Source organism: Antennarius striatus, chromosome 5 (assembly GCF_040054535.1).
Source record: "Antennarius striatus isolate MH-2024 chromosome 5, ASM4005453v1, whole genome shotgun sequence".
In the NCBI taxonomy this organism is placed as follows: domain Eukaryota; kingdom Metazoa; phylum Chordata; class Actinopteri; order Lophiiformes; family Antennariidae; genus Antennarius; species Antennarius striatus.
Window position 1 is genome coordinate 14,838,033 of NC_090780.1, and position 22,032 is coordinate 14,860,064.

General features: G+C 40.4%; 2 protein-coding genes across 4 annotated transcripts in view; both read left to right on the plus strand.

Moving 5' to 3' along the window:
- quo (quattro) overlaps positions 1-7,826 on the plus strand; it is a 28,307-nt gene extending 20,481 nt beyond the window's left edge. For all 3 annotated transcript variants that reach the window (XM_068315702.1, XM_068315704.1, XM_068315703.1), the window contains exons 13-24: positions 1,178-1,375; positions 1,519-2,501; positions 2,688-2,937; positions 3,308-3,397; positions 4,017-4,241; positions 4,766-4,936; positions 5,501-5,678; positions 5,990-6,106; positions 6,214-6,465; positions 6,566-6,840; positions 7,025-7,083; positions 7,187-7,826. In XM_068315702.1, the coding sequence (XP_068171803.1) occupies positions 1,178-1,375; positions 1,519-2,501; positions 2,688-2,937; positions 3,308-3,397; positions 4,017-4,241; positions 4,766-4,936; positions 5,501-5,678; positions 5,990-6,106; positions 6,214-6,465; positions 6,566-6,840; positions 7,025-7,063 (2,778 nt within the window). In that variant the 3' untranslated portion in view covers positions 7,064-7,083; positions 7,187-7,826. The remainder of the gene's footprint in view (positions 1-1,177; positions 1,376-1,518; positions 2,502-2,687; positions 2,938-3,307; positions 3,398-4,016; positions 4,242-4,765; positions 4,937-5,500; positions 5,679-5,989; positions 6,107-6,213; positions 6,466-6,565; positions 6,841-7,024; positions 7,084-7,186) is intronic.
- A 1,045-nt stretch (positions 7,827-8,871) lies between these two features.
- Positions 8,872-21,951, plus strand: tgm2b (transglutaminase 2b). Its single transcript, XM_068315524.1, has 13 exons — positions 8,872-9,011; positions 11,550-11,729; positions 12,668-12,886; positions 13,583-13,701; positions 14,899-15,027; positions 15,849-16,026; positions 17,123-17,255; positions 17,782-17,885; positions 17,980-18,219; positions 18,544-18,819; positions 18,907-19,067; positions 19,449-19,585; positions 21,055-21,951. Exons 1-13 carry the CDS (start codon positions 9,002-9,004, stop codon positions 21,203-21,205), a joined length of 2,037 nt encoding a protein of 678 aa, XP_068171625.1. The 5' UTR covers positions 8,872-9,001; the 3' UTR covers positions 21,206-21,951.
- The last annotated feature ends 81 nt before the right edge of the window (positions 21,952-22,032 follow it).

Here is a 22,032-nt window from a genome sequence, read left to right on the forward strand (position 1 = left end):
ATCAACATGGAGACAGGATAAAACCACTGCAAACCTACCAAAACCTGGCTGTCCCACTAAACTTTCAGCCCAAACAAGGAGGAAACTAAGCAGAGAAGCAACCAAGAGGCCCATGATCACGCTGGATGACCTGCAGACATACACAGCTGAGGTGGGACAATCTGCCCATAAGACAACTATTAGTTGTACTCTGCATAAATCTGGCCTTAATGGAAGAGTAGCAAGAAGAAAGCCACTTCTGAAAGAAAACCATAAAAAGGCCCATTTGGAGCTTGCAAGAAGCCACATGGGAGACACAGATGACATGTGGAACAAGATAATCTGGAGAGATGAGACCAAAATTGAACTTTTTGGGCTGAATGCGAAATGTTACGTTTGGCATAAGAGTAACACTGCACATCACCCTGACAACACCATCCCCACCGTCAAACATGGTGGTGACAGCATCATGCTCTGGGGTTGCTTTTCTTCATCAGGGACTGGGAAGATCGTTAGAGTTGATGGGAAGATGGATGGAGCCAAATACAGGGCGATTCTGGCAGAAAATCTGTTGGAGTCTGCAAAAGACCTGAGGATGGGATGGAGGTTCACCTTCCAAAACGACAATAATCCTAAACATAAATTCAAATCTACAATGAAATGGTTTAAAACTAACCATATAAAGGTGTTACTATGGCCAAGCCAAAGTCCAGACCTCAATCCAATAGAGCAGATCTTTTCAGATCTTTCTCTGGAAAGATCAGAAAATTGCTATGCACAAATGATCTCAATCAAACCTTAAGGAACTTGAGCTGTTTGGTAAGGAGGAATTGGCAAATATTTGTCTCAAGATGTGCAAAACTTATAGAGACATACCCAAAAACACTTGCGGCTGTGATTGCAGCAGAAGGAGGTTGTACAAAGTATTAACTCAAAGGGGGCCAATACTTTTGAATGTCCTACTTTTCAGTTTTTTATTTGTAAACACAATATAAAATGTTGAATAAATTTGGTTCCACTTCACGATTGTGTCTCACATCATCTTGATTTTTGAAAAACATTTTCAGTTTTTTATCTTTAAGTTTGAAGCCTGAAATGTGGCAAAATGTCAGAAAGTTCTTGGGGGGGGGCAATATTTTCGCAAGGCACTGTACATGGAGGAGGAAGACATTCACTTGACATCTTATCATTTTCTCAGGAGAAACAGCAGCATGCCCTGACATTATTGAAGGAGGCAGAGGGAATTGTTGGCAGAGGTGTCTCCAATCCTGCAGCAGATGTATTTCAGGCTCTGCTCAGCACTTTCAAATGTAATCTGGATGATTTTAAGTTGCGGGCAGAACAGAGGTACAAAGAATTGGACACAAAGGTGCTTATACACCGCTTCTGTGAACAGGTTTGTGATTTGTCATGGCTAATCTCCCAATGCATGCAGTTTATCAAAACTGTCTTCCTGCCCCTTGTCTGCATATTTTTGTCTGATAGATGTTTTTCTTTACAATCATAATTGTAAAAACACTCCTGTCTTTGACATTTTAGGCATCATCCATGGTCAAAGAATGCAGTTGTTTTCTGGAGAAGGTAGAGCAAGGATGTTACTCAGCTTCAACCCTCAGCACACTCCAAATGTTTCAAGATAGATTAGGTGGTGAATTCTCCACCCAGCACTTCCAAGCTCTGAAAACTAAGGCTGGTGCCATGGGATCAGGGGTCTCGGGGATGATGGGAGTGTGGAATGCAGCTTTGGTCCAGTGCCAAGAAGTCAGACAGCGTCTTGAGAAGATGCAGAAGAAGAAGAAGAAGAAAAGTCCAGATAAGAACCAGACCCAACAGACCACACCAAACCCACAATGGGAAGGGACCGAGAAAGAGGAACGCAGTGAAGTAGGCAAAGGTGAATGTTCCCTAACCCAGAAGCAAACCTCCCAGAAAGAGGTTGACAAAATCTCAGAATCCGAAGGACAGAGCGCCCCTACTGAATGCTTCAACAACCACTTAAAACCTTATCTGAGAAGGAGCAAGAAGTATGAAACCCAAGCACAGAAACTGACTGAAACAGTTACAGATGAGAAAATGACTCCTGTTTTTCCACAAAACAACAACAGTCATCCGGAAAGCAAATCAAAGCCAAGACAGCATCACAGTGAGGCGGATCTGAGGACTACAGACTCAGGTGAAGTGAGCAGCGATTTTCTATCCCATCAACCTTTAGGTCGCTCTTTAAGTGAGGGGTCCTGCTTGACCTCCCGTCCGACGGGCATCTCTTGGTTTTCACCTTTGAATGTAAGAAACAAACACTGTCAAAGCAGGATACAGCAACTGGAGCAAAACCTGCAGCCCATTCCAAATCCGTCCATTCCCCAGAACCAGTGTTTAGTGTCAGGGAGCCTGAGCAGTGGGATGAAAAGTGACAGTAACGAAGAACAGGGTGAAGGATGTACAGCGTCCACCCAGGGACCTCAAGATTTAAGGACTGCAGAGACATCACTCACTCCGAGACAAAACAATGGCAGCAATGTTTTGTAAGTAATATCTCTCCTACATCTGTAATCAGAATGTTCAGTCAGATGCTGTCCTGTACATTACACTACATAGCTTATTTTCAGATGTGGTAAAGGTGTGGCACAACTAAGCAATCAATGAATGCTGTAGTAGCCACAAAGAATGTGGGACAAATGATTGACTTTAGTTTTCCTTTATGTGAACAGAAAACTACGGAGGATCATGGAGGAGCTTCTGTCCACAGAGAGGGAGTACGTGAAGGCTTTGGGTTACGTACGAGAGCAGTATCTCCCAGAGCTGGAGAGGGCTGACGTCCCTCAGGACCTCAGGGGCCAGGGAGGCAGCATCTTTGGCAACTTAGAAAAACTCCATGACTTCCACAGACTTCATTTCACGGATGAGTTGGAGAGCTGCATGAATGAGCCCTTCCGTGTGGGACGATGCTTCCTGCGACATGTAGGTGACACGTGCGTTATTTACGGAGCGCAATAGCATTGAATCATGGTTTACTGAACATTTGTGAAGCACATTGATGTATCACATTTCAAAAATAGATAATGTTTCTCAAGCCTAATAACTGGCTCCATGACATGTCCAGGTTTTAGCAGTCTGCCTAATGTTAAGTGGACATGTATTACCTTTTTGAGCCAAAACTGTCATACTGTTGTATAAACTATTGCTAACAAAACCCGGTCCAGACATGTCCTTACTGTAAACTGATGCTGTGACTTCAGCTTCCAAGGAATCAAGAGCTTGATTGCCTCATTCAGTTGTGAAAGTGCTGATAATGATAACTAATGGCATTTTCTTAATTCTTTTCTTTTAGAGAGAAAGTTTTGCCTTGTATGCGCTTTACAGCAAGAACAAACCTCAGTCTGATAGTCTTCTCATCAATCATGGACAGGCTTTCTTCAAGGTGAGAAACACCGCCAGCCTCTCCAGCTGTTTATTTTGTCTTTTCCAAGGTATGCATGCATATTCTTAAAGATAATGGAATATTCAAGAAGGTATTTGAAACTCTGTCTAAGTAGAGCACTGCTTTGATCTAAAAGCTCAAACACCAGCTGTTTGGATAGTGTTATCATGCTGATGTTTACAAGGTAACGTTCACCTCATTATTATTTTTGTATGGTCAATCAACATCTACAAATTTGGGCTTATTGCAAGTCTTCATGCAACGAACATAAATAACTGATCTAAGTTTCATAGAAATGAAAGTTGTCTTGATATTATACTTCAACTTAATTTCATACAATTAGGAATTTATCGTTTGGGGAATGTCAGACTGAAGCAAAGCAGTAGATCGGCTGATCGTCAAACATTTCTATACCTTCAGATTTGCTGCCAGCAGTGCTCATGAAAAAAAAACATACTCCATCAAATCACCAAAGAATTGCAAATAGAAATTTTTCATCTCTATGTACCCGAATGGATCCCTGCCTCTCCAATTACTCTTTTTACTCAACATGCAACAAAAATTATCTGAAGCTTGCTAGCTTTGAGAGACCGCCTCAAACAATCTCTCTGCACTCCAGCAAAAGCAGCTGAGGCTTGGTGATAAGATGGACCTGTGGTCGTACCTGCTGAAGCCCGTGCAGCGGATCAGTAAGTACAGCCTGCTGCTACAAGACATGATGAGGGAGTGTGGTCCAGAACAAACCAGAGAAATGACTGAGGTCAAGGCCGCCCTGGAGGTCATCCAGTTCCAGCTACGTCATGGCAACAACCTGTTGGCCATGGATGCCATCCACCACTGTGATGTAAGATATTTGAGTTTGATTTTATAAACAAGCAAAAACTTTAGCAAGGAGGGGTATTGCGATGAATTTATAGCCTCTCATCCCACATTAAAGACTTTTAGATAGATATGAAAGGGAGAAAAATGGGAGGATAATAGGCACAAGCCTGGCTTTGTTATACCCCTGTTTTGCAATACCACGGATAAGTCATAATGACCAGATGCTCTATCTTCTTTTCCATGGAATCAAAAGGGAGGTGCAGATGAGCTAAACGCCATTATTAAACATTATCTAGTTCAAACAGAAATAAATAAAATGGATCTGGACTCTTGGTCTGTGAGTTTTACGACCTGCATTATAATCCAGGTTTTTAATGCATTGAATATGATATTATATATTGTGTGACACAGTGTGTGCTGTCTCATTGTGTTTATCCACAGTATGTGTGTGTTATGTGTTCTTGTCTTAAGCGTTTTAGAGGAACAGCGTAAACTCACTGACTACGGTAAATCACTGCCAGTGACCTCTTCTCTGATTCACTGCAGGTCAACCTCAAGGAGCAGGGCCAGCTGATTCGCCAGGATGAGTTCTTAGTCACATTTAGGAAGAAAAAAGCTTTCCGTCACATTTTTCTCTTTCAAGAACTCATCCTATTTAGCAAGACCAGGAATACGGATGTGGGAAATGACACGTACATCTACAAGCAGTCCTTCAAGGTATATTGCCAAACATATACATATGTAACGTGTGTGTGTGTGTGTGTGTGTGTGTGTGTGTGTGTGTGTGTGTGTGTGTGTGTGTGTTGTGTGTACAGGCCCCTGAAACGAACACAATCACACAAAAGGGGGCCTGTAAACATGCATTTAAACACAGTGGGAGGTAGACCGGCCAAGGTGAACCCCAAAATGAACACCTTGTTGGGGGGACGGCGCCTTGCTCAAGGGCACCTTGGCAGTGCTTGGGAGGTGAGCTGAGACCTCCCACTGTCAGCTCATACTCCTAGGTGACTGGGTGGGAGCAGGAATCCAACCGCCAATCTTGGATCATTGGATATATACAGTACAGTGTATATATATATCCCAAACTGTGGTCTGTGTTGTATATTGTATACACACACAAACATGTGATGATTAGGTACACTCTGTGAGTTAAGTACATGGGGACGAATAAAGCCCTGATTATTATTAAAATCACAACAGTAACGGACACTTCTCTGTGTATTTACAAACATCCCAAACTGTGGTCTGTGTTATCTTTCCTGTGTTTGTCTTTGTATTTAGACATCAGATATAGGCCTGACCCAGAACAGTGGTGACAGCGGTCTGTGTTTTGAGATCTGGTTCAGGAAGAGAAAAACCGAGGACACATACACACTTAAAGCAGCTACCCGGGAAGTGAAGCATGCCTGGACTAAGGATCTGGAGCGGATCCTGTGGGAGCAGGCGGTTCACAATAGAGGTACCAATACATACATGTGAACACTTCTTGCTGCATTCTGAGTTGACTGGTTGTATCCTCAAGCAACGGCAAGAAAAGACTGTATGCCAACATGAAGACACTGTTAGGAGAATTCCCACTGACCTGGTTACAACATGAAAACTAGAGAAAGAGAAAGGATGCTATGGTTGAAAGATGGTACAATGAAAAGAGATAATCCCTACAGTAAAGTGCTACCAAAAGCTATAAAATTTTAAATATTTTAGCAAGACATCAAAGGGCAACATATCACAACCTTTTGGCTCAAGATTTCCTTTGTGTTTTTTTATTAGAGGTTCGCATGCAGGAGAGAGTGTTCATGGGCATTGGAAATAAGCCTTTCATGGACATCAAACCAAGTGATGCTGCCATTAATGACAGAGCCATCAACTATGTACTGATGGGAAGAGGTGCAACATGTTCACTGTTTTTTATTTTGATCTTGTGAAAGTTATCATTCCATTTTTGGATTTTCAAAAGTCCTGCCATCAACTGTACTCTCACATGATCTCTACAGAAAACAAGATGCTGTCCTCTGTGGGATCACACGGTTCTCAGGACGGACTTCCTGCAACACGGCCAAAATCTGTTGGTTCTGGAAGCAGTTCGTCATCCTCATCCTCTGGAAGGGGGTCTCTGCCCCCTGTGGGATACCTGTGTGGGTCAATGCAAATGGTGGGCACAGGAGGAATTGTGGGATATATAGCCCCCCCAGGAGCTCTGGAGGATGACGACCTAGACCATGAGAGCGGGAGCCAGAACTTACTGTGTGAGTTAACTGTGTATAATTAAATCAAACATGTCCTTAACTCATGTGACAGTAACACTAATCTCAACCTGTCCAATGTGCACAAATGTCTTTGTTCCAGTGGACAGCTCTGAGTCATCCGGTGAGAGCGTGAGCGGTTTCAGCAGCTCCAGTCACAGCTTCCATTCTGCTATTGGAGGAGAGGTGGAGGACACGCCCTCCATATGTGCTTCCATGATCATCGTTAAGGATGCAGTGATTGTTAATGGAGCTGAAGTCTCTACAGTGGCCCCGAAAAATCATCTGTCAGGATCCCCAGAAAAAACACAACCTCCACTGGCAGCCAAGCCAAACACTGATCCACAATGCCAGGCAGAAGCGCTGGCCTGTTGCAAGGTGCAGTACCCAGCTCACAACCAGTGACTAAATACTGGATTACATGAATGTGAAATGCATAAGGCAGCTCCAACCTTATATATTCACAGATGAATTGAACAGTCACAGACAATCTCGTATTTTCCGGTGTCAATAATCAATCTTTTGTTGTAACAGCAAAATAATGTTTTCTTGAATGTTTCAGGTTCAGAACACCACTGTTGGAAAGTCCACAGAGGTTTGACCTGTGAGATACAGCACAAGGTGAGTATCCTTGTTCAGCGGTTATTATTATCTCTGTATGAATGAAAAAATGAGCTGCTGTAGAGAAGAAAAAATTTGCTTAATGATTTATTTTTTCTTTCAGAGATTTGGAGAGAAGAAGAAAGTTAACAGATGTCCTTTTATACCAGCTGTAACTGTAATCCATTACCACTGTGTAAATAGATCTTCTAATGTCACTGAAACAATAGGTCAGAAATAAATGTCTATGCATGTATGAGTTGTTGAATTAAAACAGTGACACATTTTTAGATGAATACCTGACATGACTTTGCATGTTCTGTAATTTAAATGACTTTCATATCTCATACAAAGAATAAGAGATTCCCTCAGTTCTTATGTGGCCAGTTAATCCCGGTGAGACCAGCACAGTTTATCTTGAACTCAGACGAGTTGAACAACATCTTGTGTCTTAAACACAATTTTTAGTCTTAGATGTTTTGCTTTAAGTGTCAGAGACATTAAGTGTAACTAATGATGGTATTTAACAGGAAATTGTGGATGTATTTGTGCCAGACGCCACTATTTCTTTTTGGAAACCAATTGTATGTGTAAATCATTAAATAATTTCATTCAACATAGGACAAAGTCATCTTAATGAATGTGTGTATTTCATAAACACAACCATTAATTAAAATAATTTACCTGATTTTGATTTCGATGCTTGGTGTGAAACCAGTTGTTGTTGTTTTTGCAATTTTACATTAAACAATTTTTTGTCTTTTCCTGTTGTGTCTGAACATTACTTCTACCCTTATGATGTCTTCTGAATTGTGAAATGGACTTCTGATGTACAATTGGGATATTTTACACATACTGTACAGCAGTTAGGCGGCACGGGAGCGCTGACGCCTCACAGCAAGGCGGTTACGGGTTCGAGTCCCGCTCTGTGCGGAGTTTGCATGCTCTGTCTGGTTGTCTGTCTTTGTGTGTGGCCCCGCGGTGCACTGGCGTCGTGCCCGGAGTGTCCCCCCGCCTCACACCCTATGCCAGCTGAGATAGGCTCCAGCTCCCCGTGACCCGCTACGGCGGATGAAGCGGCAGAAAATGAATGAATGAATGTACAGCAGTGGGTCTGCTTTGGCAAAGCCCTTCCATTGGGTCGGTTTGGACAAGATGTCCGTCACAGAATTCACATAGCTGTAGTAATGCCTCACTCCCGATCTAAGCCTTGTGTTTTTGGTAAATATTCACTCCTCGAACTGCTTCAGCCCTGCGACTGGCTTCATCCTCTCTTTGTTGTTTTACGGTGTTATAAAAATAAACCATCGGGGCATTTAGTAGATTACAATCACCGCCAAGGCCAAACAACTCATACTGTCCGTTTAGCGCTTACAGGACAGCAGCTAATAAATATCACACCCAACAAATACATATTTTGATCCAGCAGATCCGTATTATTGTTATCTTTGTTCATGCCAGTTTGTCTGTAGAATATCCCAGATGGACCTGGAGGGATTTGTAGATGACCTCCTCCATCACCTGTGAATCACAGGAACAATTCAAATATTCAACGTCACGATTGATGAGCTGGTACCTCTAAACTCAAAGAGTACTGCATTAAAAAACCCTGTAAATTTCCATTATCGTGCCAATGGTTAGCAGACATGCTTTTCTTGTTATTAGGAAAAAAAACACAAAGTGCGTGAAAACGACATACTGTAATAATCACAATTACAAGCTGAATCACTGCGTAAAGTTCTCCGAACAACAAACGCGCGCTGACGCACGCCTGAGGACGCGGTGAGGGCCGCGCTCTGCTTAGGGGAGGGTCGCATCACACCCACCATCTCCTGCCTGGGGAGGACTATGAATAAAACACAGATAACGGCGTGGGGTGGTACATTCTACCCTTTGAACAGGACACACACCGAAGCCGGTCAAGACAGAAGCTGCAGTCATGACGCAACGTAAGTTTTATCCTGATCTCATGCAGTTTAGTCAAAGCTGGAGTTCTGTCTCATGGAAAAGTTTTGGGACATCAGCTTCATTAAAAATCCACAAGTATTTGTGGGACATTACATAGGTTTATTTACTGCACTGCTGTGCTTTCAAACGTTTTTATACGTGACTGTTTGAGTTGTTTGATGGGGTTTAAATGACCGAATGGGTAATTCTATAGGAGCACTTATATCACTGATTATGCAGCGGACGCTGTCTAAGAATAACGAGATAAAATTATCGTAGGCAGCGCACATCATTACCCAGTATGAACTGGTTTCAATGCTGCGGGGGGAATTCACGCAAACACGCATTCATCAGAGGTCTAAGGACTTGTGAGTGCATTCAAAAATGTTTCTGCACATTACTTGAACAGATGCTTGTAATGGCAGCTTGGGAATCCAACAAACCCTGTGTATGTTTGTAGACAGACATCATTCATCACCACCACCTTTATACGTAAAGCTCTGACGATGACATTCAAAACTCTCAAACAAGAAAGCCTCCAAGCCTCCAACCCCCAGGTTTGTTTTGAGTCACCTCTAAAGGTTGAAATAGTCGTTAACCTGTGGGGCAAAATGTGTAGCATACCACAGATATCTGAAAAGTGGGTGTTAGGTGTACTTTGGTTAAAAAAAAAAAAAAAAAGGCATGCAGCTTTTCCTTTTTAACAGAACTTGTGAACAGACTAGTCTAAACTTCAATAGAAATACTCTCGCCATTTAGTAAATGCATTCCTCTAAGTGACAGGATGTTAGCAGGATGATCAGTGCAGCAACACATAGATATGAATATGAGCAAAACATCACTATGACATTTCTATGTAAAATACTCAACATTTATTTGAAATTGAAAATATCTATGATGCCTTCAGGTAACACCCATGCTCCGGGTGTTGGAATGGGTGTTACCTGACAGACTGTAAGCTCCTCTCATATGATGGGAGTTTACATATTTATTTTTCCAGAGTTTAAATAGCATCTTCCGGACTGGCTTCTGCCCACTTACCACTGGCCAGATTTTGTTTGAATTTCCTTATAAGGCTGATGCTGCCCCAGTACGTCTGGCTGATATGGGCCGTCTTGTCGGTTATGGTTGGTAAAATGTGAGTGAATCATGCATGTTTGCAGTATGTCAAGATAAGTGAGGGTCGAGAATCAACATGCTCTGCCCATTCTTTTCATATTAGAGCACTGTGCTGCTGTAGCGTGTGCAGCCCGACAGAATAAATTGCCAACAACAGAGAACTGATTTGGCCAAAACAATGCAGTGGTTTGGAAGTGAATTAAAACACATTTCCTTTAATGCCAATTATAGAACCACTAGAAAACCTTAAATTACCGCTGGGAGGATGATGTCAATGCCTTATTGCACAATTTATATGCTTTTCCTCAGGGTTGTGGGTCAAATTATATTAGGTGATTTTTTTCATAGTTAATAAGCACAGGATCCATTTTATTGGACTCCCTCGTTCCTTGCGGTGCAAGTCCAATTTAACTTTAACTAAAAAGTGAAAAAAAAAAGTCATCTGCACATCTTGAAGTAAGGTGAGATTTTTTTTTTAATGGTTCCAATACCCCAATGAAATGAGGACATTGGTTTGATATTTGAATTAATCAAATGTGAGATCAAAGTTTATAGAGTATGCACAGGATAAAAAGTAAAGACCTCATGATCCTCTGAGTACCCTGTGAGGTATCTCCAGCTGTTCTAAATGTGGTGTTGCCATCTTTAGGACATTTGCCTCATTTAACTACAATAACATGCCTTTAATTAGAAAGGTCAAGATCATCAATACATCAGCCTAGTGCTAAGGAATGATCCCTGTGAGCTTCATGTGAAACAGCAGGAAGTCTTTGCAGCTTAGTCTTTGTTTGCTCAGACTTGACACCACCGCCTCATATATACAGAAAGGTTACGACATAACCTTCCCTGAAACAGCACAAAGAGTCTTCAGGGACCAAGAGCATGGTAGAGACATCATTTGGGAGGGCCTGGACATTTTTTACAGGAAATCAGAGGGTGGGAGTCGGTCTGACACAAAGCACCCTTGAGAGAAGGAGTGGCTGAGTGTGCAAACTTCACGGGGAGTGACTTCTTGTTAATTTGCCTCATGAAGCCCTGAAAACAAAAAAGATGTTACCATAAATGACTGCAAGTGTCCTGCGGTCTATATTTTTAGAAAAAGTCCGTTATTTTTGCAAATAGCACACATTAAATCACTACAAACTGATTAGTCCTAACATTAAGTCATTACTGTACTTTGTTGAAACTATCTGTCATACATTTAAATGAATATTTGGGAAGAATCCTTGGAATTGCATGCATCAAAAACTTGAAAAGTTACCAACTGTATAAGGCAGATTTTTTTCAAGTTGCTTGAAAAGGAGAGTGACTTGAACACCTGTCAGATGACATTTACTGTCCAGTTGCATTGTATCATCAGACATATGTAAAGAATAAAAAACCTTCTCCATTTTATTTAAAATGATTTCTCTTCTTTTAAGCCCTCGACATTGAACGCTGGGACTTGGAATGTGAGTTCAACAACACTGACCATCGCACAGATCTCAACGGCGTGAACCGTCTGATCGTGAGGAGAGGTCAAATATTTACCATCAGCCTTTACCTTCGCTCTGGAACCTACCAGCCGGGAATCAGCTCTCTGGACTGCATAGCAGAAACAGGTGCTGATCTTTCTTTAGCGCTTCAGCACAACATCGTAGTCCTATTTGCAGTTAATAAATTAAATGCATAAATCGTATTTGTACTGCATAATGTGAAAAAAAGAACAAATATGTACCTCATAATGTTTTAGAATCAATTTACCTTGAAGGAAAAATGTAGTGGAGGTCTCCTTTCCTCTTATGAGGGCAGAGTGGAACAAGTACAAGTGGAACAAGTGTTTCTGCTGACATTATTTTCTTTGCTACCTATTGTAATTTCAAAGATGAGACAGGAAAGTCTCAAGGAAAAGGAAATCCTTTTTCCCTGTTCTGTGATCAGTTATAAAACCATACATGCTTTAAGACCGCAATTATCAACATAGTAGGATCTAGTGTATGTTTTTCTTTGGTTAATCTCAAATCCTCGCTTGTTATTCTGTTAATTTGTCCGGTGCACCGTTTTCCGTAATTCTAATGCATTTAATGTTTCTTAGTTTATTCATGGTGATACTTTTCATGTGGAATATAAGACAGCTGTCAGTTGACATCATGTTCAACTGTTTAAACAGGAAGTTCTGCTTTCCAACGGGAAACCATGTGTTTAGTGATAGATAAGGTTAACTACGGTTGAGAGTAAAGCATATTTGGATCGGTTGTTAGGTGTTGAAAACCCACCTGATGAGAAAAAGCTGGTCAAAAACACCAAAAATACTCTTTGGATTGAAGAAAACATTAGTGATCTTTGTTTGGCTTACCAGAAATTACATCTGATTCGAGGGAGAACTCATTACACAGTAATGCCATAAATGCGTGACATAAGATTCCAAACATGTTTGAACTAAATATAGGCTGTGTTGGGAAAAGTCTGAACATGTATTCTCAGACTGTTCATTCCACAGGCATAAAATATATTAACAAGTCATCTCAGGGCCTGACCATATGCTTGCTGTCACATCCAGGTCCTCAGCCTTGGGAGCAGTATGGCACCAGGGCCGTCTTTGGTCTGTCTGACAGCATTGACACGTCCCGCTGGAGCGCTGCCATCACCAGCCCTCCAGGAGACATGGCGACCTTGGCCATCTGTTCTGCCCCTGATGCACCTATAGGCCGCTATACCCTGACTCTAGGGCGATCGGGGCGGATCGACTTAATCCTACTTTTTAATCCCTGGTGCCCAGGTGGGTGGATAGATCATACTTCTAGCTGTCATGCAGTAAATTCTCTATAGGATCATCTTTCAGTCTAGAGTAGAGCAATGAACAGGAGATGTTTAGGTGCACCGCATCATCAAGATTGTTATCTTGGGTTTTTTTTTTGGAGATGAGTATATATACAATTACAGCACCAGCCAGTTAATTTATCATCCCATAAAAAGGCAGGATAAACAAAAAACCACACACAAACACAGAACAGCATTTCTGAAAGAACATTTAATGTTCATACTTGTTTAATCCAAACATTGTGTGAACCATGAAGCTGAAGTTTTACAGGTCATTTGTCTCTTATCTTGGTCAGGAATAGTTTGTTCCAACGGATGCCAGCATTTAGCTATAATGTGTTATTTAATTAATAGACTGATCCGTTCCGCTGCTTTTATTTTCCATTCCTTCTGATTCTCACGAGAAACTTAACCAGCTTCTGGCTGTCCTGTAGTTTACAATATTGAATGGACAGAAATGACAGTGACATTGATCTTCTAGTATAATGCAAGAAAGTGAATATCATGTTTCTCCAACTAAAAAATATTTCATGTGAGCTAAGTAAAAGGTTCAAATTCTATTAAAAGGGAATCAGTGTAGATTTAAAAAATTAGGACCAATCAGAGTATGAATTAAGGCATTCATTGTATGGCTTATGATGTATCATGGCAACAGGAGATGCAGTTTACATGGATAATGAGAGGAACTTGGCAGAGTACGTCCTATCTCAGGATGGAATCATCTTTCGTGGCAGCTACAAATATCCCATTCCAACTCCCTGGAATTTTGGCCAGGTACCAGCACCAACACTGACACTGAAAACATTTGCACAAAGCAAATTAGACTGGACAATATTATGAAAGCGCAGAGTCCAAGCCCGATAAAGCGAGAGCAGTGATGTTATTTCAAGCCTCTCCAGTGAAATCTGATACAGCTCTATGTGACTGACTTTAGCAGCTCATTATTTCTAAAGTGACAGTTTTACAGTGTGGTGGAGATGAACAATGACTTTTCAAGACTTTATTAAATCACATAGCACAGTCACTGGCAATGAGTGTCACAGGCTCCGTCATACTATGATTTAAAAAAAGTAACAAATGATAAATAAAAATAATTAACAAGATATAGGCCTGAGATTGGCATTAACAGCAAAGGCATAGTTGAATAAAACAAAACAACAGTGTGCGATTTAGGAACAATGTAGGTGCAGAGCATTCTGTACGCAGTTGTTGAGTAGTTTTATGACCTGAGGGATGACGCTGTCTCTGGGCCTGCTGTGTGGATACGGATGCTTCAGTACCATCAGCTTGACAGCAGCAGATGAAGCATCTTGAGGTTTGGGTGATGGGGCTTTTTAATGATTCTGAAGGCCCTCTTCCTGCACTGCTGTCTGTGGAGGTCCTCCATGGAGCGCAGCATTGTCCTGGTGATGTGCTGAGCAGACTACTGTACCCTCTGTAGACCTTACAGTTGAGGGTGGTACAGCTGTCGTACCAGGTGGTGATACACCCAGTCAAGATACACTCTACGAAGATGCAATCTAGTATCTTGGAATGTCTCACCTCTGTGGCTGGAGGAACAGCTGTTGTCTGGCAGATGTTGCAATGGAGTGATGACTCAAAGTCATGTCTTCCTGTAATCCACCATAAACTCCTGGGTTTGAACCACAGACCTCACATCCGTGGAGGATGTAGTTGTCAGTATGTCCTTCAGTTTGTTCATAGCCATTTTTGTCCGGGGTATATTTTGCATTAATGAAAAAAACACACACCTATAAATACAAACCGAGCTATGATGACTAGTTTTTGGGGGGGCGGGGTGTTAAAACAAACAACATCAGTCTCAACAAGGGTTTGGAAGTTATGTCATACAAATATTCTTGTCAGGATTGATGTCAAGGATCACCAACAAATGATTCTCATTTTCTAACACCTCCATATTCTATCACTGACAGACAACTAATGAGCATTAATTCCTTTTTTACTGAACAGTTCGAAAGCGGAATCCTGGATGCCTGTCTGAAGATTCTGGATATGAACCCCAAATTTCTGAGGAATCCTGGCAAAGACTGCTCGGGGAGGAGAAATCCCATTTATGTTTCCAGGGTGCTGAGTGCCATGGTAAGACATTTTTTCTGCTTTATCCATTCACTTTTCAGTCAAAAGTGAAACTGACAATTTTGGAGAAACTTCACTCTAATTGGAATAGTAGAAACTTTTACTGCCCTATTACCCTGTAAATCACACGAGTGAATAGTGAGCTTGTTGTCCTCCACAACCTCTGCTTTTAGCTTTTTTTTAGATGATTAAGTACATACTGTAAATAAACATTTGTGTTAGGTGTTTAAAAAAATGTAGTATGAGTACAACCTAAGTAGCTTTCACAAGTACACCACAGTGTGAAAAGGTTGCCCAACCCAGCTATTACTGTTTGTTGCTGTGGGTGTGCGCCTTGTGCTAACATTACTGTTTGCCATTGCTTTGCCATCCATCTCTGCTACAGCAGCTCGTTCTTTACCTGAGAGGTTGTGTAACTTCCTGTGAGCACAATGCAGCAATGTCACAGCTGTCTCAATGTCCTCCATGTCTCATTCACAGCTGTCAAGCTCACAAGTTAGCTTTTGGCAATGTTTCTGCAACTTATAGGAAAACAGTAAAGCTATAGCTTCTATAACACCTCATGGGGGTCAATGAATAATGAGCATACCTGCAGGGGCAGTGCTGGAAATGAACGTCTAATTAGAATCAGATGGACTTTTTGAAGGATCCATATTTCTTTAGTTTGATTGTTTTTTCATTGTTGTTATTAATTTGATGTAATGATATTGATGTAACAGTGATTCTAAAATGAATTTCCAGCCCTAGCTTTAAGAAAGAGATGCTATGTAATACTTTGATTCACATACAAACCCAGGTTTACACGTTTTTCCTTTACCTGGCAGGTGAACTGCAATGATGACAATGGGGTGTTGATGGGAAAATGGACAGAGGGCTATGAAGGAGGTGTCAGCCCCATGTTCTGGAAGGGTAGTGTGGAGATTCTGCGCAATTGGAACACACAAGCCTGTCAGCCTGTTCGCTATGGACAGTGTTGGGTGTTTGCTGCCGTGGCCTGTTCAAGTAAGATAGTAGAAAATATCCAATCAGTAGGAGACATCCTTCATTCTTCTCAAGTGGATACAACCCTAACAGCATATATATAAACACACACATATACCGTTATATGTATTATATATGTATATGTATTTGTGTGTGTGTGTGTGTGTGTGTGTGTGTGTCTCTCTCTCTCTCTCTCTCTCTCTCTCTCTCTGTATATATATATATATATATATATATATATATATATATATATATATATATATATATATATATATATATATATATATATATATATATATATACACACACACACATACATACATACATATATATATATATATATAACAACAAGCTTTTTTTGTATATATATATACAAATATATATATATAAACTGTATATATATATATATACTGTATATATATATATATATATATATATATATATATACTGTATATATATATATACATACACATTATTATACCTCACTTGTAAAGGGTGATGGATTTCTTGATACAAGTTTCATACCTCTGATTCATCAACAGTATCTTTTCTGAGATGAAATCAAACACAAAATTTCACGTACAGTTAGCCCAATGAAATTCTTTCAAACTCCTGAATTTCTTACATTAAGGTGATACCTCAGTCTTACCTCACAATCTTGAATGTACCCGTTTAAACACAATATGATGTTAAAAAGCGGATGAAGCGGTTGTGAAAATGAATGAATGAATTAATGATGTTAAAAAAGACAAATAATGCTTAAAGTATCCAATCCAGACTGAGATACATGTATAAGTAGTACTATTTTAGATGAGAATGCATTTTATCTTGCTTAGATTACTGAGGACTAAGTATTTTAAGACAAATGCAATTCTGTAACTAAAAAGCCTGTTCAAAATTTTGCAATGCAAAACAACAACAAAGAACAACAACAATAACAAAAAAAAACTAATTTAGGATAATGAATCTTACTTTGTACAGTATAAAAAAATTCTGTCAATGTTACATTCTGGGACCAGGAAACACAAAATTAGCTAACGGGTGTTATACCAACTAATTAGGATCCTTGAGGACAAAATGACTTGAGAACAGACATGTTTATTATTTTTATTCTTAGTTTCCAGAGCCCTTGGAATTCCCTGCAGAGTCATCACCAACTATCTGTCAGCCCATGATTCAAACGGTAACCTGGTGATTGAACGTTTCATTGATGAAGAGGGAAACATGTCTAGATCAACAGAGATGATCTGGTAAGAGCTCATAAACTATGTATAGTATTTACTATAGCGCGAGGTAGGGTTATATGGTATTACAGTATAAAATAGGGTATATTCTATAACATATATTACAATGACATACTGTATAATAAAAGTTCTAATAGACCGTATCAGAAGGTTCAAGTGAGAAACTGCTTGAAGCCATAGATTCTTTGACCTTTTTCAATTGTGTTTATGCAAATTAGCTTATGTAGTTATTTGTTGAAAATTGTAAAATTTTAATTCATGTGCTTTACCTGTATAGTCCTAATTTAAATCAAATTGGTCTTTGGGAATAACTGGTCAGTTGTGTTGCTCATCTGAGCATTTCATTAATTTCAATATTAAATAATGAATTACATTTAATGTGACTTAATCATATGGTTAAGAAGTGTTATGTTGACCAACCCTGACAGCAAAAATTTACACTTCGAATCTTTAGTTGCGATCTAACTGAAGTCGGAGAGTTTACAGTAACTTGGGACTGATATGAGAAAAATTCCATGCATTGTCCCGGTAGGAATTATCACTGCTGGGTGGAGAGCTGGATGACTAGACCTGACCTGAAATCTGATTTTAATGGCTGGCAGGCTAGCGACCCGACACCTCAGGAGAAAAGTGAAGGTAAAGAACTCGCTGCACTGAGACCACATTTGAGTGAGACGAATCCTCACAAAGGAGGCTGATCTAACTTTCTGCTTGTGCATTGTCTTCTTAGGGGTGTACTGCTGCGGCCCTGTCCCTGTCAGGGCCATCAAGGAAGGTGCCCTCTTGTTTAAGTATGATGCCCCATTTGTCTTTGCCGAGGTCAATGCTGATGTCAAAACGTTCATGAAGAAAAAAGATGGCAGCACATCAAAGGTCACGTCTGCTACGGCGGTGGGCCAGAAAATCAGCACGAAGAGCGTGGGCACTGACGCCAGAGAAGACATCACTCATCAGTACAAATATCCAGAAGGTAGAAAACACTGCTGAATGTACTCTACATATGGAATACCTGAAGTAGATATGATTGGGGTTGGTTACAGATATAAACTGCTTACAGTATTCCAACATACACAACTGTCAGATGCACACGTGAGCCTCCCCTGGATACAAGATAATGTTGGTCATTTTATACATTTCTACATTCCTCATCAGTATCTGTGTTTATTTTAGTGCACGCAAAGGTATTACTCCAGTATACTGCGTGTAAAGAAAACCAGATGTGTTCTCCCTCACTCATGTTAAATATGTAGACGTTGACCACTGTTGTATGGTTGTGTTGCTCCTGTATTACCAGGCTCAGCTGAAGAGCGCGACGCTTTCCAGAAGGCCAACCACTTAAACAAGCTGCTGCAGCAGCAGCAGACTCGAGGCCTGGACGTTACCATCAAAGTTGGATCAGACATGAGGAAAGGCTGCGATTTCGATGTCTTTACCGTGGTTACTAACAACACTCAAACTGTGAAGAAATGTCGCCTATTGTTTGGGTCCTGTGCCGTGTCCTATAATGGGTTCCTTGGTGGGAACTGTGGCTTTAAAGATCTCCTCAATGTTGAGCTGTCGCCAGGAGCAAGTGAGCCAAGTTGTCTTCTGGTGATCATGTCAATGCTGAAAAGACCGTTGACTGTCAGTATTTAATGTATTTTACTTGTTCTTTTAGTGAGGCGAGTTCCACTGAGGTTGAACTACTCTAAGTACGGAAGTCTGCTCACTGAGGACAACTTAGTCCGTTTGGCAGCTCTGTTGTTGGACTACGACACCAGAGAAACCTTCCTGGCAGTGAGAAACATTGTGCTTGACAATCCTCAAATCAAAGTCAGAGTAAGTAAAGTCAAAAGGATACAGCAGTGTGAATGGAACTATTAGTTCCTATAAGTGCCGGAGCAGGAAGTCTTTGACTTAAAAATTAAATAAGAAATGCTAAAGTAACTCTAGTTAACCATTACAGTCATGTTAAAGGCCTATATTATATGTAAACATAGTTATCTGCAAAATAAACTGTACTATATTTAGAGGGGCGGCAGTGGCTCAGGTGGTTAAACAGGTCGTCCCATGATTGTAGGATTGGTGGTATAATAATAATTGGTGGTATGAAAAATGGAACCACTGTGAGTCTTTAGGATAAAGCGCTATATAAATCAAATCCATTCATATTATTATTCATAGTACCGTAACTAAAATAGTGGTGACTGTAACCTGCAGATCATGGGGGAACCAAAGGAGAACCGGAAGCTGGCTGCAGAGATCACCCTACAAAACCCTCTGCCAGAGACGCTGAACGACTGCTGCTTCAGCATCGAGGGGGCTAACCTCACTGGGGGACAGGTCCTTTCTCAAAGGTTGTATGATTTCTTAAAAATTATCATTACTATGTCAGCTCCAGCTGGCTGGTTGATAATTAGAACTGTAACACGACTTTTCTTCTCTGGAGGCACAAAAATACATACATATTTATCAATTCATACATTATTCTGCAAAACAACAACAACAAGAAACATCCAGCTCCCAGAGGCTCTATGAATTCTTACATAAAATTTGGCGACATAAATTAAGTGGACTCATTTCCCCAAAATATTCAAGTGATATAGAGAAACAAACTGATCATTCAAGCCACTCTGCCTGCTTGACTTGACAACATTCACTCAGAGCCGTGAAGTGAAGTGCAGGTGTGGCATTAGTTGAGTCTGTGTAAGGGGTCATGATTAAGACGTTTTATGGTTAAGCGGTGTCTCATTAAGGGTTCATGTCCTTCCGGGTTTTGATTGAAAAACTCAACGCATCACAGAGGGGACAAGGTTGTCTGATTAGGAAGTCTGTGTAGGTTCTCAGTCATCCAAGTTGAAGTAAATATTCTTCAGTTCAGAACTGAAGACGTCTCTTGGCTGAGAGTTGAAATGTGTCTTCACCCAAACTTAAGTAAGTCTATTTGATTATTTTTTGCTCTTCCTGATATGGAAGGTTTCTTAAATTGCTATCTTGTTTCCATGACCATGAAGGATCATTCATTCGATCGGTCTTCAGATACAGAGCAGTGTCACCTGGACTCAATGAGGGCATAACAGAAAGCTGTTAGCTGGAATATCTCCATGATGTCTTTTGGATCCACCACAGCACTGTTTGCACAGCAGACATTATGAGGTGTTTCAGACCAAAACACATAGGTGGATTTCAAAATAATCTCGACTGAATGTGAAAGCATTTACTGTTCAACCAGCCAGTCATAGACTATTACAGATCCGGGGGGGGGGGGGGTAAAAAAAGGAGCAAAATGAATGTGATTAGATTGCGTGATGTAATTATATGTTCTCAATTTGACCGGTAAACACATTTGTTCTATTAATTTGCCTTGATGTATTCTCTAGACATATGGCTGAACATGGTGTGTTTAGTCAGGACAGAAGCCAGACCTGATATTTAGAAAGAATTCTACTTGATGATGTGAAAGTTATGTGGGTTGTTATTGTAGAAATTAGCCCGACTTCTTTGATCTCATTCGAGTGGGTAAAGTATGAAGTGTCCAGTCAGCCGCTATCAGCTGTCAGCCATCACCTTTGGGTTTTTGCCTGCATGAATGACACACTATGTTATTCAGGTTCAATTCTCTTATACTGTATGTCAGACATAAAGAAACTGGGATTAAAAAAAACACTTTGCTTCTTTTCACATTTTCCGTTTATCGTTTTGATTTCAAAGCAGCTCTATCTGCCTCATCTCCTCAAATCGTCAAAATTGCAAAGTACAATGTCATTTGTAATTAACTGTCTATATTTATGAGATCTTATCTGATATTTAAATATTTACCCCACAGGCTGCCCTCCTCAGTCGGTCCTGGGGAAGAAGCCAAGGTGAAAATTTACTTCACTCCCACCCATTCTGGGCTGAGAAAACTGGTGGTTGACTTCGACAGCAACAAGCTATGTCATGTCAAAGGATATAGAAATGTTATTATCGGAAAATAAAGTCTTCTTGATACTCACTTTATACATTTTTCAGAACTGCCAACTGTTCCAGCCTTTAAAAATTAGCTTCTTGCAATTTCTTTGGAAGGGTTTTGATCTATAAAAGTCATTTCTATGCAATGAACTCACAGTGTATTTGTTTTTATTCACATTCATGCACATTTAAATGTACATGAGAGCCCTTTGTATGCATTGAGTTTCATCAAATCCTGTATGTATCCTGTATACTTGTGATTTTCTTCTCACAATCAAAGTGATGTTTACTTTCGCAGTGCACTATAATCAAATGCAATTAAAAGAGCTAAAGTATGTGTGTCAATAGTTTGTTTACTAATTGTTTATCTAATCAAGCTATAATCTTTCAGTGTGTTTGAAGAATTGCATTTGAGAAGATAACGGTGATGTGTCCATTTTTTATTTGCACGAGCATATTTCCCCTTTTCATGGCAAACTACATGTCTATTCTTCTACATTTTGCACTGCTGGTCCTGCAACCGCTCAGAAGTTTTTGTAAAAGTAAATTGCTACACAGGCTCACAAATGTGTACGAGTTTTCCTATAGTAGGAATGCTGCCCTCTTCTGGCCTTGAACAGTCATTGTAAGGCCTGAGAACTTCCTCTTTGCATCGGTGTACCATTATCTCATGCGGGGGGAGGGGGGGGTAGAATTAAAATGACAGCAGAAAGCACAAATTTATAACAAACCAGAAGTGTATGAAGTGAATAAATGATATTTTATAAACAGATTAAGAGCAGTTTTGTTATGTGTGTATGTCTTGTGTGATGTATGACATGATGACTATGACAAAGTTTAAAGTTTAGAAGTC

Excerpts from the sequence above, each read along its gene's own strand:
- tgm2b (XM_068315524.1), top strand. Across the intron at positions 12,887-13,582 it reads TTTTAATCCCTGGTGCCCAG|GAGATGCAGTTTACATGGAT; the intron begins GTGGGTGGATAG and ends TCATGGCAACAG. Across the intron at positions 19,068-19,448 it reads ATCCTCAAATCAAAGTCAGA|ATCATGGGGGAACCAAAGGA; the intron begins GTAAGTAAAGTC and ends TGTAACCTGCAG.